At 37.7% G+C, this 15,339-nt stretch overlaps 1 protein-coding gene across 6 annotated transcripts; it reads left to right on the top strand.

Moving 5' to 3' along the window:
* Nucleotides 1-244: 244 nt before the first annotated feature.
* LOC104247973 (serine/threonine-protein kinase 52-like) lies at nucleotides 245-5,324 on the top strand. 6 transcript variants are annotated; one of them, XM_070161121.1, is made up of 8 exons: nucleotides 365-595; nucleotides 692-763; nucleotides 1,065-1,482; nucleotides 3,058-3,179; nucleotides 3,322-3,527; nucleotides 3,631-3,805; nucleotides 4,002-4,136; nucleotides 4,955-5,324. In XM_070161121.1, exons 3-8 carry the CDS (start codon nucleotides 1,113-1,115, stop codon nucleotides 5,159-5,161), a joined length of 1,215 nt encoding a protein of 404 aa, XP_070017222.1. In that variant the 5' UTR covers nucleotides 365-595; nucleotides 692-763; nucleotides 1,065-1,112; the 3' UTR covers nucleotides 5,162-5,324. The 6 variants fall into 6 exon arrangements, with proteins under 6 accessions (XP_009802445.1, XP_070017222.1, XP_009802446.1 ...); XM_009804143.2 differs by lacking the exons at nucleotides 365-595; nucleotides 692-763 and adding an exon at nucleotides 245-327; XM_009804144.2 differs by lacking the exon at nucleotides 692-763 and having other exon boundaries at nucleotides 365-515.
* Nucleotides 5,325-15,339: the final 10,015 nt, after the last annotated feature.

The following is a 15,339-nucleotide window of genomic DNA, read 5'->3' as shown; positions in this document are numbered from 1 at the left end:
GTAGAGAAATTTCTTTTATGTTATATCAAAGAGAACCAAAATGTATTACCAAAAAAAAAAGGAATTTAAAAGTCAATGAAGATTGAGTTCTGATAATAATTGTTTTTAATAAGAATTGAATTAGTCGAAATCCGAATATAAAGGGGGAAAATAAAAGATAACCTAAAAGGTGAGAACGGAGGAGGACAATTTGGTAAATTCGAAAGTTGTTTTAATATATAAAAAGAAGAATTAATGTGTTACAGGTAATTTCGTTGGAAGGATTTGCACGGAAAGAGTACACAATTATTCTCGTATCTTGAAGCTGTCGCATAAACATTGTTAATGGTAAAAGATGGAACCTTTTTTATAGGCATCTTTTTCTCTCTTTCTTCTATTTCTCTTTTCTTATACTCTCTCGCAATTCCTCCCTCAATCACCACAAAATTCTATCTTTTCTCATTTTTTTGAGGAAATTCTTTGACCTTTTCTTTAAAGATAAAAAGAAAAGAAAATTCAGAGCAGAGAAAAAAGGGGTTGGTCAAACTTCGCGTCTGTCTTTGTTTATGGCTAATTTATCTATTTCTGCATATGGGTTTTTGATTTCAGATTGTGGGTATTCTTCTTTGTCCCTCAAAATTAGTTCTTGACTTTTTATTTTTCTGGGGGTCGTTTTCTTAAGGTTTACTTTTTTGTTTTCTTTGAATTTAAGTGGTCCTTATTTGTGAAAACCAATGGCATGGTTGGTGATGAACAAGAGGTTGGGTCTTTGAAGATCTTAAAAGTCAGTTTTCTTTTTTTATTTGCTTTGAATTGTTCATACTTTCCTTTTAACAATAATTTTGATTGATTATTTGGTCAAATTTGGAAGGGAATTAGAGTTTGAAAAGACTTTGGAATTGGGGCTGGGAAGTTGTTATTTGTTTGGTTTCTCTAATTGTTTCCTTCCTTTCCTTTCCTTTTAGATATGTCTTTTGGCCTTGGGAAGCATATTTTGCATGCTCATTAGAGATACTCTTATTTTTATTACAGCTATTTGAAGCTCTTTTGTGGATCTAATTTCTGATATTAATTGTTTTTTCCAGATCAGAAATTTCCTGAATCTTTGTGTGTATTAATCCGATAATTTAAAGATGGATTTGAAAAGTGAGGAAGGTGAAGAGAAGGTCCTTAAGTTGGATAATGATGAAGAAGAAGGGGAAGTTGTGTCGAAATTGAAAGGGGTAGGTACCCTTAGTGACAACAATATGGAAGCAAAGAGTCCTGGAAGCATAAGTAGCAAAGATATGATTTTCAGGGCTGACAAAATTGATCTGAAAAGCTTGGATGTTCAATTGGAAAAGCACTTGAGCCGTGTTTGGTCGAGCAACTTAGAGAAAAACAATCATAGACCCAAGGAAGTATGGGAGATTGATCCTCTAAAGTTGGAAATAAGGTATCTTGTAGCTAAGGGCACCTATGGTACTGTTTATCGCGGTACCTATGACAATCAAGATGTTGCAGGTAACATTACTTTCTCTCTTTCTTGCAGGATATGTTTTGTCTCATGCAAATCTTGATTGATGCATCTAATTGGGACGCTTTTTTATTTTTATGTTGATATTGTTGTGTATATTTTGGTACCATGCATTCCCTTTAATACCGACAAGTAAAACAGACTGTAAATAATATTCATTGTGATCACCGATAAAATAACTTGAGCTGTATGTTTTTTGTCATTGAACTGTAGTTGTAGTGGTACCATCTGCATGTGTACTGAATTTGATCTTAGTGATTCCTGTAAATTTTGATATGGCTATTGACCATATACACTTTAAACCTTTCTGTAACAAATTTGGATGTCCAGAAAATTAAGTCAAAGTCCCTTATCTTTTCTTTTGTTATAGGAATATTCATAATAAATGGCCTTCATTAGTAATAAAAGTTTGTTTTCTTGGTTGATGTTCTGTTGACCTTTACTACTTGTTTGAAATGGATTTATTAATATTTACTGCAAGGGTTTGAAGCACTGAACTGGATTATTGGCATTGCAGTATGCATTACGTGACTTTTGCCTTATATTATAATTACTTAAAACACTGCTTTTAGGATAACATACAGTTGACAGTTAGGCAAAAAGTAGCACAGCTTGGTGAGCTTATGTTCCTTTTCCAGGTTGTGCATAAGCATTTAATACTTGAAGAAAGAAGACACGGAGAAGTAAATCTCTTATTTCAATCCAGAATTGTGTTATTACTGAAAGGCCTATTTCTTCACCAGAGTCCAGGCTGAAAATATACGCGTAAATAGTGGTTTAACGGCAAGGCCAGTGGACCTGTTAAAAGTTCTCCATATGTATCCAGATTTTTAGGATTTTATAAGGGGATTTTTTCTCAATCAAGCTATTTAGGCCAGTAATTTTCTACTTTTGCAGCCAACTTCTTCAAAGAAGTTGTGTATCTCAATGAAATTTACAGCAATTTCTTAGAGTGGAACTGTTAATTATACAATTTAAAGTTTGCACACTTCCAAAGGATGGTATAATATTTCAGTGCTTCAATGAAACAGATCTACTAATTATATGGTTTGATTAAGTCAGCTTGCTCCCTTCCCTTTGTGCACTTGCCCCCCCCCCCCCCCCAAAAAAAAGAAAAGAAAAAGAAAAGTAAAAAGAGATTGATATAGTGCAATATAAAATCTTTGAACTTATAGCCACAAGCTGTAAATTTGGAAAGTAAAGTGGAATTTGAACATCCTTGTGAATTGTGAGCACTATAATGGCATCTTCGTGGTAATGGAAATATTGATGCTGTAAACGAAATTGGCCTAAGATGGGCAGAAAGTTCAGCTTCTTGACAAATTCAGTGGAGGACATGAAGAGGACATTTGGGTATGACATTACATCATTCACTTCGAAGAGTCATGATTACACTAACTTGAGCCCAGTGAGCTCTAGAAATTTTCTAACAGTATGTTGAATAAAGTTTACATGAAAAGGGAATGCTACCAATTAATGAAAGTATTCAACGGTATTCTCAAAGTGTTCAGTAATTTCATCAACCACCGGTAAGAGTTTCTTAAGTACTGTTATTTTTGTAGTGAAACTGTTGGACTGGGGAGAGGATGGCATGGCCACAGCTGCTGAAACTGCCGCTCTGCGGTCATCATTTCGGCAGGAGGTTGCTGTATGGCACAAGCTTGACCATCCAAATGTTACAAAAGTATATTTTTTTTCCTGAATTGGTTCCTCCCTTTTTAGCTTTAAATTATTAGTATCCTGCTATAAACATGTGTGGCCATGCAGCATCCTATTAAATAACTCAATGTTCCGAACTTTTATTTGATTATTATTCTTGCTTTCAGTTTGTTGGTGCTTCTATGGGAACTTCAAATCTCAAGATCCCTTCGAAGAATCCTTCCGAGGGTTATACCACCCTTCCTTCTCGGGCTTGTTGTGTTCTTGTGGAATTCCTCCCTGGTGGAACATTAAAGAACTACTTGTACAAAAACAGGAAAAAGAAACTTGCCTTTAAGATTGTCATTCAGCTTGCTCTTGATCTGTCCAGGGGGTAAGTCTATCTAATATTTATTCATAATTATGCCCAATTATGTTTAATTTGATCTTATGTATCAAAAGAAAATAATGTTTATTTTCTTCTTGAAATTGTGCAGGCTGAGCTATTTGCACTCAAAAAAGATTGTACATCGTGATGTGAAAGCTGAAAACATGTTGTTAGATACTAATAGAACTCTAAAAATTGCTGATTTTGGAGTTGCTCGAGTTGAAGCACAAAATCCCAAGGACATGACTGGGGAAACTGGAACCCTTGGGTACATGGCCCCAGAGGTATTCTCACTTTTACTGGAGCTGTTGGGTTGGCTTTGTCATATCATGTCAGCATGATATCATCACCTGTCTACCCTCTTCCTATCTCACATCCGTGCGATATATTTCAAGAAAATCCTTCTTATATTTGCTTTAATGTAATTTCTATGTCACATCAATCTAATTTTTCTGTACTATGATTAAATGCAATGTGTAGGTACTTGATGGCAAGCCCTACAACAGAAAATGTGATGTATACAGCTTTGGTATTTGCTTATGGGAAATTTATTGCTGTGATCTCCCATATCCAGATCTAAGCTTTGCTGAAGTTTCTTCTGCAGTTGTTAGACAGGTTTGTCTGATTTAAAAGTTTATGCTGTCATTCACACCATGTTTTTGCTTGTTCTTGGGAAATCAAATCATCCTTGCTTCCTCTGAATTACTAGTAAAAATATAATCTTCATTATATATTTAAGGGTGGAAACCTATATATGCAGTCGCCCTTCCTTTTCTGTACATGTATAATTATTTCCATCGCGTTACTATAATTTCGAGGTAGCTTTTCTCTTATGCAACCATCGGATGTGGATAAAAACCAGTAATAAGTTCCCATTTTACGTGCAAGAAAATAATTTCTCCATTCCTGTCACCCTTTGCAAGGTGCATATTCTCACATTTGGTTTATAATCTGTTAAGTTTTCTGACTCGTACCAACCAGTTTCTTATTGACTCGCTTGTTGAAACTAATCATGTTATGAGATATGGATTTACTTGTACTCAAGTATGCATTCATTGATTCACATATATTAAGTAATCGGATGAGAAAATAGATGTCGTAGAACCTAGCTCTTTTCTGATGCAAATCAACCTTATGGAGTATTACGGCTAACACTATATCATTACTGAGGAGTTGATGGGTTGTTTATCTTTGCTATTATTCGATCCATGTCAAAATACCTTTGATGCTATTATGCCTTTGAGTAGTCATGCACTTAAGTACTAGAGCATTTGTTCACTCGTTGCTTATATCATGATTCATGAGTTAATGCTGGTCATTTAGAAACTGTTATCTTCCAGGTTTTTTATGGGTGAAAAAGACAATCCAGCCTAAATCATTCCTTTATGGGTAAAAAAGACAATCCGGTCCTAAATTATTCACAATTTTTGCAGAATTTGCGACCAGATATTCCCCGATGTTGTCCAAGTTCTCTATCACATATCATGAAGAAATGCTGGGACGCGAATCCAGACAAACGACCTGAAATGGATGAGGTAGTGAAATTGTTGGAAGCAATTGACACGAGCAAAGGAGGAGGAATGATACCCGAAGACCAAGCTGGTGGCTGTTTCTGCTTTGCTCCTACCAGGGGTCCATAATCTTTCTTCCTATATTTTTCTTTAGCCCTGTTGGTTAAATTGATGAAAAATTGTACTGTTAATTCATTGGATTGCTTGAAAGGTTTTTGAGCATGAATGTTGGAAACTCTTTTCCAATTGTTTGCGAATGAACATAGCTGGTGAAAAGTTCAAGAGTTTTATATTTGATCTTTTCACAAAGATTTATCTGTTTGTCGGGATAGTTTGCATCGATGAAAACCTCTCATTGTTCTTCCTTGATATGGATGCACTGCAATTGTACTTCTATATTGTTGGCTACATCTTTTACTGAATAATTTTGGGAATGTATATACCTGCTTTTAGGTATTGTCAAGAATTTCCCAGTTATGAGTTCTCTTTGAACTACTATGTAGGAACTAATTTCGGATACCTACCAGAGTCTGCCTAAATATTTGTTGTGCTAGGAGGCAATGGTAAGACCAGAGTTTGTTTTAGTTGAACATGAGATTTCATAATTTTGGGACAATGCTATCTATGGCCATTTCCCCCTCCGTATTCCTATAAAAATAGTACAAATTATGGTGCTAGCTTCTTGTTGTGGCATATTTTCTATCCGAAAAAGTAAGGAATCCAATGAAATGGATTCAAACCTTGGAGAATAGGCTTTAAAACTTAGGCAATCTTTTCTTATTTGTTTAAGCTTTGGCGGGCAGAGTTATCATACAGGTAATAGACGAAATAGTTGGGTTGAATCGTCACCGTCATGAAAGAGAGATAGAAAGGAACCTAATCTAAGCTTGTGGCTTTTCTTCTCCATTTGGGCCGTGGGATATGTTGTCTGTCCATCAACCAATTCTTTCTTACCCCCATTTTGAGAAGGAGCATAGTTAAGTGGACTCCAACACATAAAACCATTGAGAAATAGTTTGAGACAATGATAATTGACTAGTTTCCCAATTTTTATTTTATTTTTTTGCTTGGTTTTGTCCTCTTTCCTTTCTAGACATGACACAATTCTCTTGATCCTACCACATCTTCCATAGAGGTTGGTCTATCCATATTTAATACTAGAAATAGCTTTTATCTTTAAATATCAATGTCAATAGGAGAATTCTTTTTGTACTTACCGAGAAAATAATACTACTACTTAGTGTGAGGAATTTCTTGACTGATCACTGTGAATAAGTTAGGTAATCAAGGTGAATAGCTAGTAATCCTATTTCATATGAGGACATAAGAGCAGTGTCGGATTCACGATTTTGAAATCATGGGCGCTCAGTAATTAAAATTCCAAAAAAGAGTAAAAATGAGTTTAGTTATTGGTGTTCGCTCAATATTTATCTAAATATTTTTATATTTGTCTATACAAATTTACTAAATCTGGTAAAAGGTAATGGTGCTTGAGCACCCATAAGTATCCATGTAGATCCATTACTGCATAAGAGACTTTATCCAACACAAGTAAAATCAACCTTCGTCGTCTAATAGTCAATAAAGTGGGATGAAACTACGGCAGATAAGGATTTGAGTCCGATAAAAAAATATTAAATGATTTCCTTCCATCTTTCTAATTTTTGGTGGACAGAACTATTTGTTGGAGGTGATAGACACCTAGTAAAATAGTTAGTCCGAGGTGCGCAAGTTTTAAAGAAACTGTCATTTTCTACCCTGTCATAGAGGATTACTATAGTAGCTTCATAATCAAACATGGTCCAGACTTAATGATATACATTGTCATTCTACCCTGTCATATACAAGGACTATACAATAGTTTCATAATCAGACATGGTCTTGGACGTAATGATAATATAGGACTCGTGCACGCAATAGGACCTTTTATTATGCCAAGTGTTCCTTTCTAATTTCTAACTAAAACTAAACTAATTGATTTTTATTAGATAAACCTTAAGACATCAATTGCATTTTTATAGTAGTTGATGTTGATTCAATTGCAACCGCCCTACTTCATCGTGCTGTGAGTCAGTACAGTACGGTATAATATTTAAACATTTTCGATATTCGATTTCTTAAATTGCTACACCAATATCATACTTAATTAAATTCAGTGTGATATGCATTTTTTTTTTGGTTTCGATTTATTCGGTTCGGTAACTTCAGTTTGTTCGACTTGAATACTACCTAGTGCATAAAGCCGTAGACTGTAATATTCTTAACTAAGGTACTCACAAATACAAAACTAAAAATATTATAAGCTCTCTTGATTGTTGATAAAAATTTTGTCCAAAACCAGCATGTATCAACTATAGAGAGAAAAAACTACATAAGAGAATAAATTTGATCATTAAAAATGTCATGTTACTTGCTTAGAGTTTCTTTTTCCACCTAATATCCGATACTCACATTGGAACCTGACTATATCCGGATTAATTCGCTCCGTGTAGGAATCCATTCGGGGGAGGGGAGGGGGGGGGAGAGGAGGGGAGAGAGGCAGTGGAAGATTCAGAGTTTATAAATTATGGGTGCTTAACTATTTTTAATTTTTTAAAAAAATTACTACTTAGATTGGGTGCTCAACTAATATGTATCTATATGAATTTATTAGTTTTTTTAATATATATAAAGTAATAGTGTTGTGTCCAAAACCAATGGGTGCTTAAGCACCCATTATAGGCAATGTAGATTTGCCCGTTGGAGGGAGGGGGGAGCGCTCTCTACCAAAGGTTTTTTCATTTTTTCATACCCAAGGCTCGAACCTGAGACCTCTGGCTAAGGGAAGAACAATCTCATCCGCCGCACCATATCTTTTGGTGGTACTTGCTTAGAGTTATGAAAAAATGACACTGTATAGCCGCTGTAAAAATAATAGCCGAAAAATGTATAAAATTTGTATGTATATATATATATATATACGTGGTTCGTATGCCTACTTGACGAAAGGGAACGAATAACCTTTCATTTCCGGGTTTATGGATTGGATTCAGTCAGCCTCACGACATAATCAGAGTGAGGCTTTGGTTACCGACAAACGCTTCTCCAAAGGCGACCCTCTCGAGTTTCCGGCTGTTTCCGTCATTGAAGTAGCCTTTCATTGCCCTACTGTCACACCTCCTTTTTTACTACACTCCGTAAAGGGTACAAGGATAAGGGAGTTTTTCCAATTAAAGGACAATCAAAACGGGATTTATTTGTTTAAAGATTCAGAATCGCCACTTGGGAGATTTATGGTGTCCCAAGTCACCGGTTCAAATCCCGAGTCGAGCAAAGGGTTGACTCTGTTTAACAGTCCGCGAACGAGAAATCCGGGTAAGGAATTCTGTTAACCCGGGAGAAGGGGTTAGGCATTCCCGAGTTTCGTGGTCCTAGCACGGTCGCTCAACTGTTATAATTGGCCTATTATCTGATTTTAGAACATTTTGAACCTATATGCATTTTAACTTTAAATCCGCTTTTAATTGATTTTTAAAGAAGATTGAACGTCGTTTAAAACGTGCCTTTGGATCGCGCCACATGAAATGCACCCGCGGTCCAGAACACATTTTATTCAACGTTTTCGGATTTGGGGTTGGGTCACATGAAATGCACACCCGAGTTTAGGAAGATAATATCATTAAAATACGCGCTTAAAGCAACTAGACGTTTCAGCTTTGCGAGGACCATGGAAATTTGCTAAATGGCCCTTCTCGAATTCTAAGGATTAAATCAAAATCAATTAAACGAGGGCCGTACATTTTACCATTTTTGTTTGGCACGGCGCATCTCGAATCATTTTATTAAAAAAAAAGTTTTGAACTAACTCATGAAAGCCGCGAGCCACTTGTAACATATAATACAGCTCACCCCAGACTAATTAATGAGCATCATTAATTGATTAAAAGACATGAGGGAATTTCTAACTATTTTAAGCCAATGTTTAAGCTAAACTTTAATAGCCAATGAGCTAGTAACAAGCAAAACCAATATTTGATTGGGGAGGGCTCAGGTTGGCCGTGAGCCCATCAGCTGACTGCCCAACACGAGAATCAGATGGGTTCAACATGGAGCCCAGATTGGTGGTCTAATTGCTGGAGGGGAAACTAATCACAAATGGGCCAACGATAGCGGCCCGATTTTAAGATTTAAAACTAACACCTTAAGTAAACTACATTGTTAAGAAGATTTAGAGTTTGAACAAACGCCAACGACCTTGAGCCAAGGCAAAGCACATTCTTGATGCTAACATACATGCTGACATGAAGTTACGATTCTTGGTTATTATCAACTCATATGCAGGTCGTTTTCACCATTTAAAGTCACCAATTCGAATTTCCAGCAATAAATAAAACAATTTAAAGTTTAGAAAGACTTCATTTATCAACAATGGCATTAGAACTGCCCAGCTCCAGACCTTGGAAAGAAAGCAGGCACTGGCTGATTTCGCTTAAAACAAATAAGAGATTTTCCTATATTGCAACATAACACGCTTCATGCTCAAAGAACAATCGATCTTATGCATCCTAAAGTCAGAACTTACTACTAATTAGCATTAAAACTACAACACTTAGCGGCTTCAGTAGAGTATTATAGCCACTCGAATCAGCTATCAAAATACACACAAGTTAATCAACATGCTCACGTAAATACAAAACCAAATAATCTAAAATAGATTGTCATAAAACATGGTGCCATCATCATTCTCATTCCTATTTCAACATGTCATTTGAGGTCGAATGAGTACCTGGTTACAACAAAGATAAACAAAAGGCTTGAGAATCAGCTTAGAGCAATACAAGGCTAGCAGGTGTAGCAGCAGAGATCAACAGTAAAACCAAATCAAACAGCTTCAAAGACCCAACAATTTCAGCTTTTAAACCATTTTTACCCAGATAAAACAAGAGTTCTTTGAAGCCTTTTAAAATTCCAGTTGAAACTTAAGATTAGGGAGCAGATTCAGAACCAATTCCCACCCCAAGAGATACAGAAATTTCAGGGTATTTTCAGAATCATTCCCCAGCCCTTTGTGCTTTTCAGCCCTTTTTCTCCTTTTTTAAAATCTGCCTTGAATGTCAAGTTAGGATGCCTTTATAGGCAAGCTATTAGGGTAGCCTAGAAGAATTCAGATTTGCATTTTAACCCTTTTCCAATTTTGATTTTAGCTCCCATACCCCTAATGCAAATTTCAGAATTTCAAAACCAGTCTCAAAACCCCTTTCCTGGAAGCTTCCTAAGGTTGTTACATAAGATTCCCTAAACCAATTACCTAAATTACCCTTTAACCCGCTGAAAATTACTTCAGAAATCCAAACGGGTCAAATTGACCCAAGGATATAGACCAAATTAAACGGGCTACATTTGCAAGATGGGTCGGCAACAACTAAAAGCCCAAATCATACATTAAAACCCCTAAATTCTATAAGCCTTTGAAAGGCAGCATAATCCAAGTACGAGAATAATTTTCATAATTAAAAATCTAAACTAAATTACTGCTAATTAACACAAGTAAAGGGAATTAACTAAACTATTAGACGAACTAATTAACTAATTAAGAAAAAATTCCGAATTAACCATGCATGAACAACAAAACTCCGGTACAACTAAGATAATCCAAGAAGAGGAGACAAAGCAGAAAAATAGAAGAAAAGTTAAATAATATAAAAAAAACAAGGAAGATACCTAAAATCGGCCCGAAGCAGACTTGATAAACCTTGAAGGACTCTTCGATTTCTTGACCGGAATAGACCCTAACTGTGTGTTTCCATGCAAAAATACATGAATAACGTCTATTACGGTCTTAAATCTTCAAACGGGCCCGTTGATTTGGACTTTGGAATTTAGGGTTATTCTCTTCAGATCAAGATTCGAGAAGTTCCCGGGGGATTCGAAGAAAACCAAGTTGAGATTTGGACAGAGGGGAGTGAGAAGGCTATAGGGTGTGATTTTGGTGGCATTTGGAGGTGGCGCCACCACCGAACGGTGGTGGAAAAAGGGGCGGCGGTCCCTAGGGTTTGAGGGCAGGTCTCTGAAGACAGGGGTGTTGGAACGATGAAATGAGGGGGGGTACGATGCGTTTGGACATATATATATTAAACCCCCCCCCCTCCAGTTCTGATCCGTTGTTTTAGGCAATATCAACGGCCTAGATCAAGCTTGCTGAAACGACATCGTATGGTACTGGGGGGTTTGGATCGGGTTGGACGGTCTGGGCCTGGGTCAAACGGACGGGTACGGGGAAAATGGCTTTAGGCCTGGTCACTTTTAACTGAAGGTTGCCCAATTCTATCTCTTTAATTCTTTTTTCCAATTTTCCATTAATTTTCAATTCATTTTCTTTTAAAAATCTTTTTCTTTTTTCCAAAATTAAAATTAAAACCTAAATTAAATCCTAAACCAAATTATCCTACCAAACTAAATTAATTAACCCTAATAATTGTTACTACAAATAATTAAAAACCAAATTAAAGAAACTACCAAAATTCAAAATAAAAATTTAAAGTGCAAAATAAACTATTTTTATGATTTTTCCCATTTTATAAAATAAATAATTTATCAATTAATCCTAAAATGTAAAATTAAATCCTAAATGCAAATGCAACATATTTTTTGCAATTTTTATTAATTAAATAAAAATAAAAATGCACTGACAAATGCAAACAATTATCAGAAAATGCCACGAAAATCCCCAAAATTGCACACACTGACAGAAATTATTTTGTTTTGAATTTGTTGGAGTAATACATATAGAGCAAAAATCACGTGCTCACAGTTGCCCCTCTTTGCGCGGAAACACGGAGAGTTTTCGTGCAAAGATAAAGTAAGCGGATACGAGCGATTTTTGCCTGTCTGAATACTCCGTGGGAAGCATCTTTGAAAGATTTGACCGCACCTTTCTTCCGAGGTTGCCTACATATCCTTGGCTAAAAAGGAATCAGGTCAGTGTAGTTCGAGAAGTTTTGGTAGCTGGGACTACCACGAAGCTGGGCTTCCACTGTTGTTGCTGCTGCTACTGCTTACTGAACCCCCTTATTACACCATGTCAAAATAAAACAAGAAGCTAGACTAGACTACGGTCTATGGATTACAAAAGTCCTATCTATATCTTCAAGCTTGCTCTTGAGTTTCTTATTGCCTTGTTATCCTCCATTCTCTCGGAAACATCCGTTTGTTACCATCTTGAATTGTAAACTGAGATGTTTTCCCCTTCTTCAGGTGGGTGCCTGACTGCTGAACTTGATATGTATTCTCTGCTCTCCAGGCGGGCTCCTGACTGCTAACTTGAAATGTATTCCCTGCTCTCCAGGCGGGCTCCTGACTTCAACATAGACAAAACAAGGAAAAATTTTCTGCCCCAGTTTGGTGGCTGGGCACAGATGTACGTGTAAAATGGACCACATTACCAAATATCGATAAGAACTTGAAAGCTAAAACTTGAATTGTACTCCCTTGTTCTCCAAGCGGGATCCTGATTGCTGGCTTGAAAGTATTCCCTGCTCTCCAGGCGGGCTCCTGACTGCTGAATTTGAAATGTATTCCCTGCTCTCCAGGTGGGCTCCTGACTTCAACTTGAAATATATTCCTTTGTTCTCCAAGCGGGCTCCTGACTTCAAAATAAACAAAGCAAAGAATTTGAAAACTAAAACTTAAATTGTACTCCCTTATTCTCTAGGCGGGCTCCTTATTGCTGACTTGAAAGTATTCCCTGCTCTCCAGGCGGGCTCCTGACTTCAACTTGAAATGTATTCCCTGCTCTCCAGGTGAGCTCCTGACTTCAACTTGAAATGTATTCCCTTGTTCTCCAGGCGGGCTCCTGACTTCAAAATTAACAAAGAAAAGAATTTGAAAACTAAAACTTAAATGGTACTCCTTTGTTCTCCAGGCGGGCTCCTAACTGCTCCATTCGCTTTAGTGCGATATGGGGTAGAATTGCGATGTATAATCTTAAACTGCTGACATGTATCCATCATCAGATGACTGTTGAGATTAGCACCATTGTCTGTGATGATCACCTTCGGAATCCCAAACCGACAGATGATATTTGAATGCATAAAATCGACCACTGCTTTCTTGGTCACAGATTTAAAAGTTTTCGCTTCAACCCACTTGGTGAAATAATCGATGGCTACCAGAATAAATCTGTGTCCGTTTGATGCTGCTGGCTCGATTGGCCCAATGACATCCATGCCCCAAGCAATAAAAGGCCATGGTGCAGACATTGTATGTAATTCAGATGGTGGAGAATGAATCAAATCTCCATGCACTTGGTACTGATGACATTTACGCACAAAACTGATGCAATCCCGTTCCATAGTGAGCCAGTAATAAACTGCTGGGAGAATCTTCTTTGCCAGAACGTACCCACTCATATGCGGTCCACAAACTCCGGAGTGTACCTCAGTCATGATAGTTGTGGCCTGTCTAGCATCTATGCATCTTAGCAATCCCAAATCTGGAGTTCTTTTGTACAATACCCCTCCACTAAAGAAAAATCCACTTGCCAATCGTCGAATTGTTCTTTTCTGATCACCAATGGCATGTACCGGATATACCACCATCCTAATATATTCTTTGATATCATGGAACCATGGCTCCCCATCCAGTTCTTCTTCCACCATATTACAATAAGCATGCTGATCACGGATCTGAATCTGCAAAGGGTCCACATAAGCCTTATCTGGATGATGTAACATTGATGCTAGAGTAGACAAAGTATCGGCGACTTCATTATGGATCCTTGGGATATGCTTGAATTCTACCGACTGAAACCGTTGACAAAGATCATGCAAACATTGTCTGTACGGTATGAGTTTCAAATCCCGTGTTTCCCATTCTCCCTGAATCTGGTGCACCAGGAGGTCCGAGTCACCCAAGATCAAGACTTCCTGGACACCCATATCCACAGCTAACCTCAAACCTAGAATACATGCCTCGTACTCAGCCATGTTGTTGGTATAATAAAAATGAAGCCGAGCCATAACAGGGTAGTGCTGCCCTGTTTTAGAAATAAGTACTGCTCTTATCCCCACGCCCTTCATGTTTGCGGCTCCATCAAAGAAAAGTTTCCATCCAGGCTTCTCGACTTGTTCCAACTCATCAATGTGCATCACCTCTTCATCAGGGAAATAAGTCTTCAAAGGTTTGTAATCTTCGTCAACCGGGTTCTCGGCCAAATGGTCCGCCAAGGCCTGCGCTTTCATTGCAGTTCGAGTCACGTAGACAATGTCAAATTCTGTGAGCAGGATCTGCCACTTTGCAAGCCTCCATGTGGGCATAGGCTTCTAAAATATATACTTCAATGGATCCAAGCGAGATATGAGATAGGTAGTGTAAGATGACAAATAATATTTCAGCTTCTGCGCCACCCAGGTTAGGGAACAACATGTCCTCTCAAGATGAGTGTACTTGACCTCGTACGGTGTGAACTTCTTGCTGAGATAATATATGGCCTTATCCTTCCTGCCAGTGATATCATGTTGACCCAATACACAGCCGAATGAATTGTCCAATACCGTCAAACATAGAATCAAAGGTCACCCTGGTTCTGCCGGGACCAACACGGGTGGATTTGACAAATACCCTTTTATCTTATCAAACGCCTCCTCACATTCATTTGTCTACTTGTCCGCAACATCCTTTTTTAATAATTTGAAGATTGGCTCGCAAGTTGTCGTGAGCTGAGCGATGAACCTGCTGATATAATTCAATCTCCCCAACAAACTCATCACCTTGGTTTTGTTCTTCGAAAGTGGCAATTCTTGGATGGACTTGATTTTCGATGGGTCCAATTCAATGCCCCGACGGCTGACTACGAATCCCAACAACTTTCCAGACGGTACCCAAAAAGCACAATTTGCAGGATTAAGCTTGAGATTGTACCTGCGAAGCCTTCGGAAGAACTTCTTCAGATCCCTGACATGGTCAGACTGCTTTCTAGACTTCACGATCACATCATCCACGTACACCTCGATTTCCTGGTGTATCATATCATGGAATATTGTTGTCATTGCCCTCATGTAGGTTGCCCCAGCATTTTTCAAACCAAATGGCATGACCCGATAGCAGTACGTTCCCTACGGCGTGATGAATGCCATCTTTTCTGCATCTTCCTTGTCCATTAAGATCTGATGATAACCTGCGTAACAATCCACAAAAGAACCAATCTCATGTTTGGCGCAATTATCAATCAAGATATGGATGTTCGGTAACGGGAAATTGTCTTTTGGACTTGCCTTGTTGAGATCCCGATAGTCAACACACACCCTGGTCTTGCCATCCTTCTTCGGTAC

This window comes from Nicotiana sylvestris, chromosome 1 (assembly GCF_000393655.2).
Source record: "Nicotiana sylvestris chromosome 1, ASM39365v2, whole genome shotgun sequence".
Classification (NCBI taxonomy): Eukaryota; Viridiplantae; Streptophyta; class Magnoliopsida; order Solanales; family Solanaceae; genus Nicotiana; species Nicotiana sylvestris.
The sequence above is the reverse complement of the archived record's forward strand: the minus strand, read 5'-3'. Positions and strand labels throughout refer to the sequence as shown.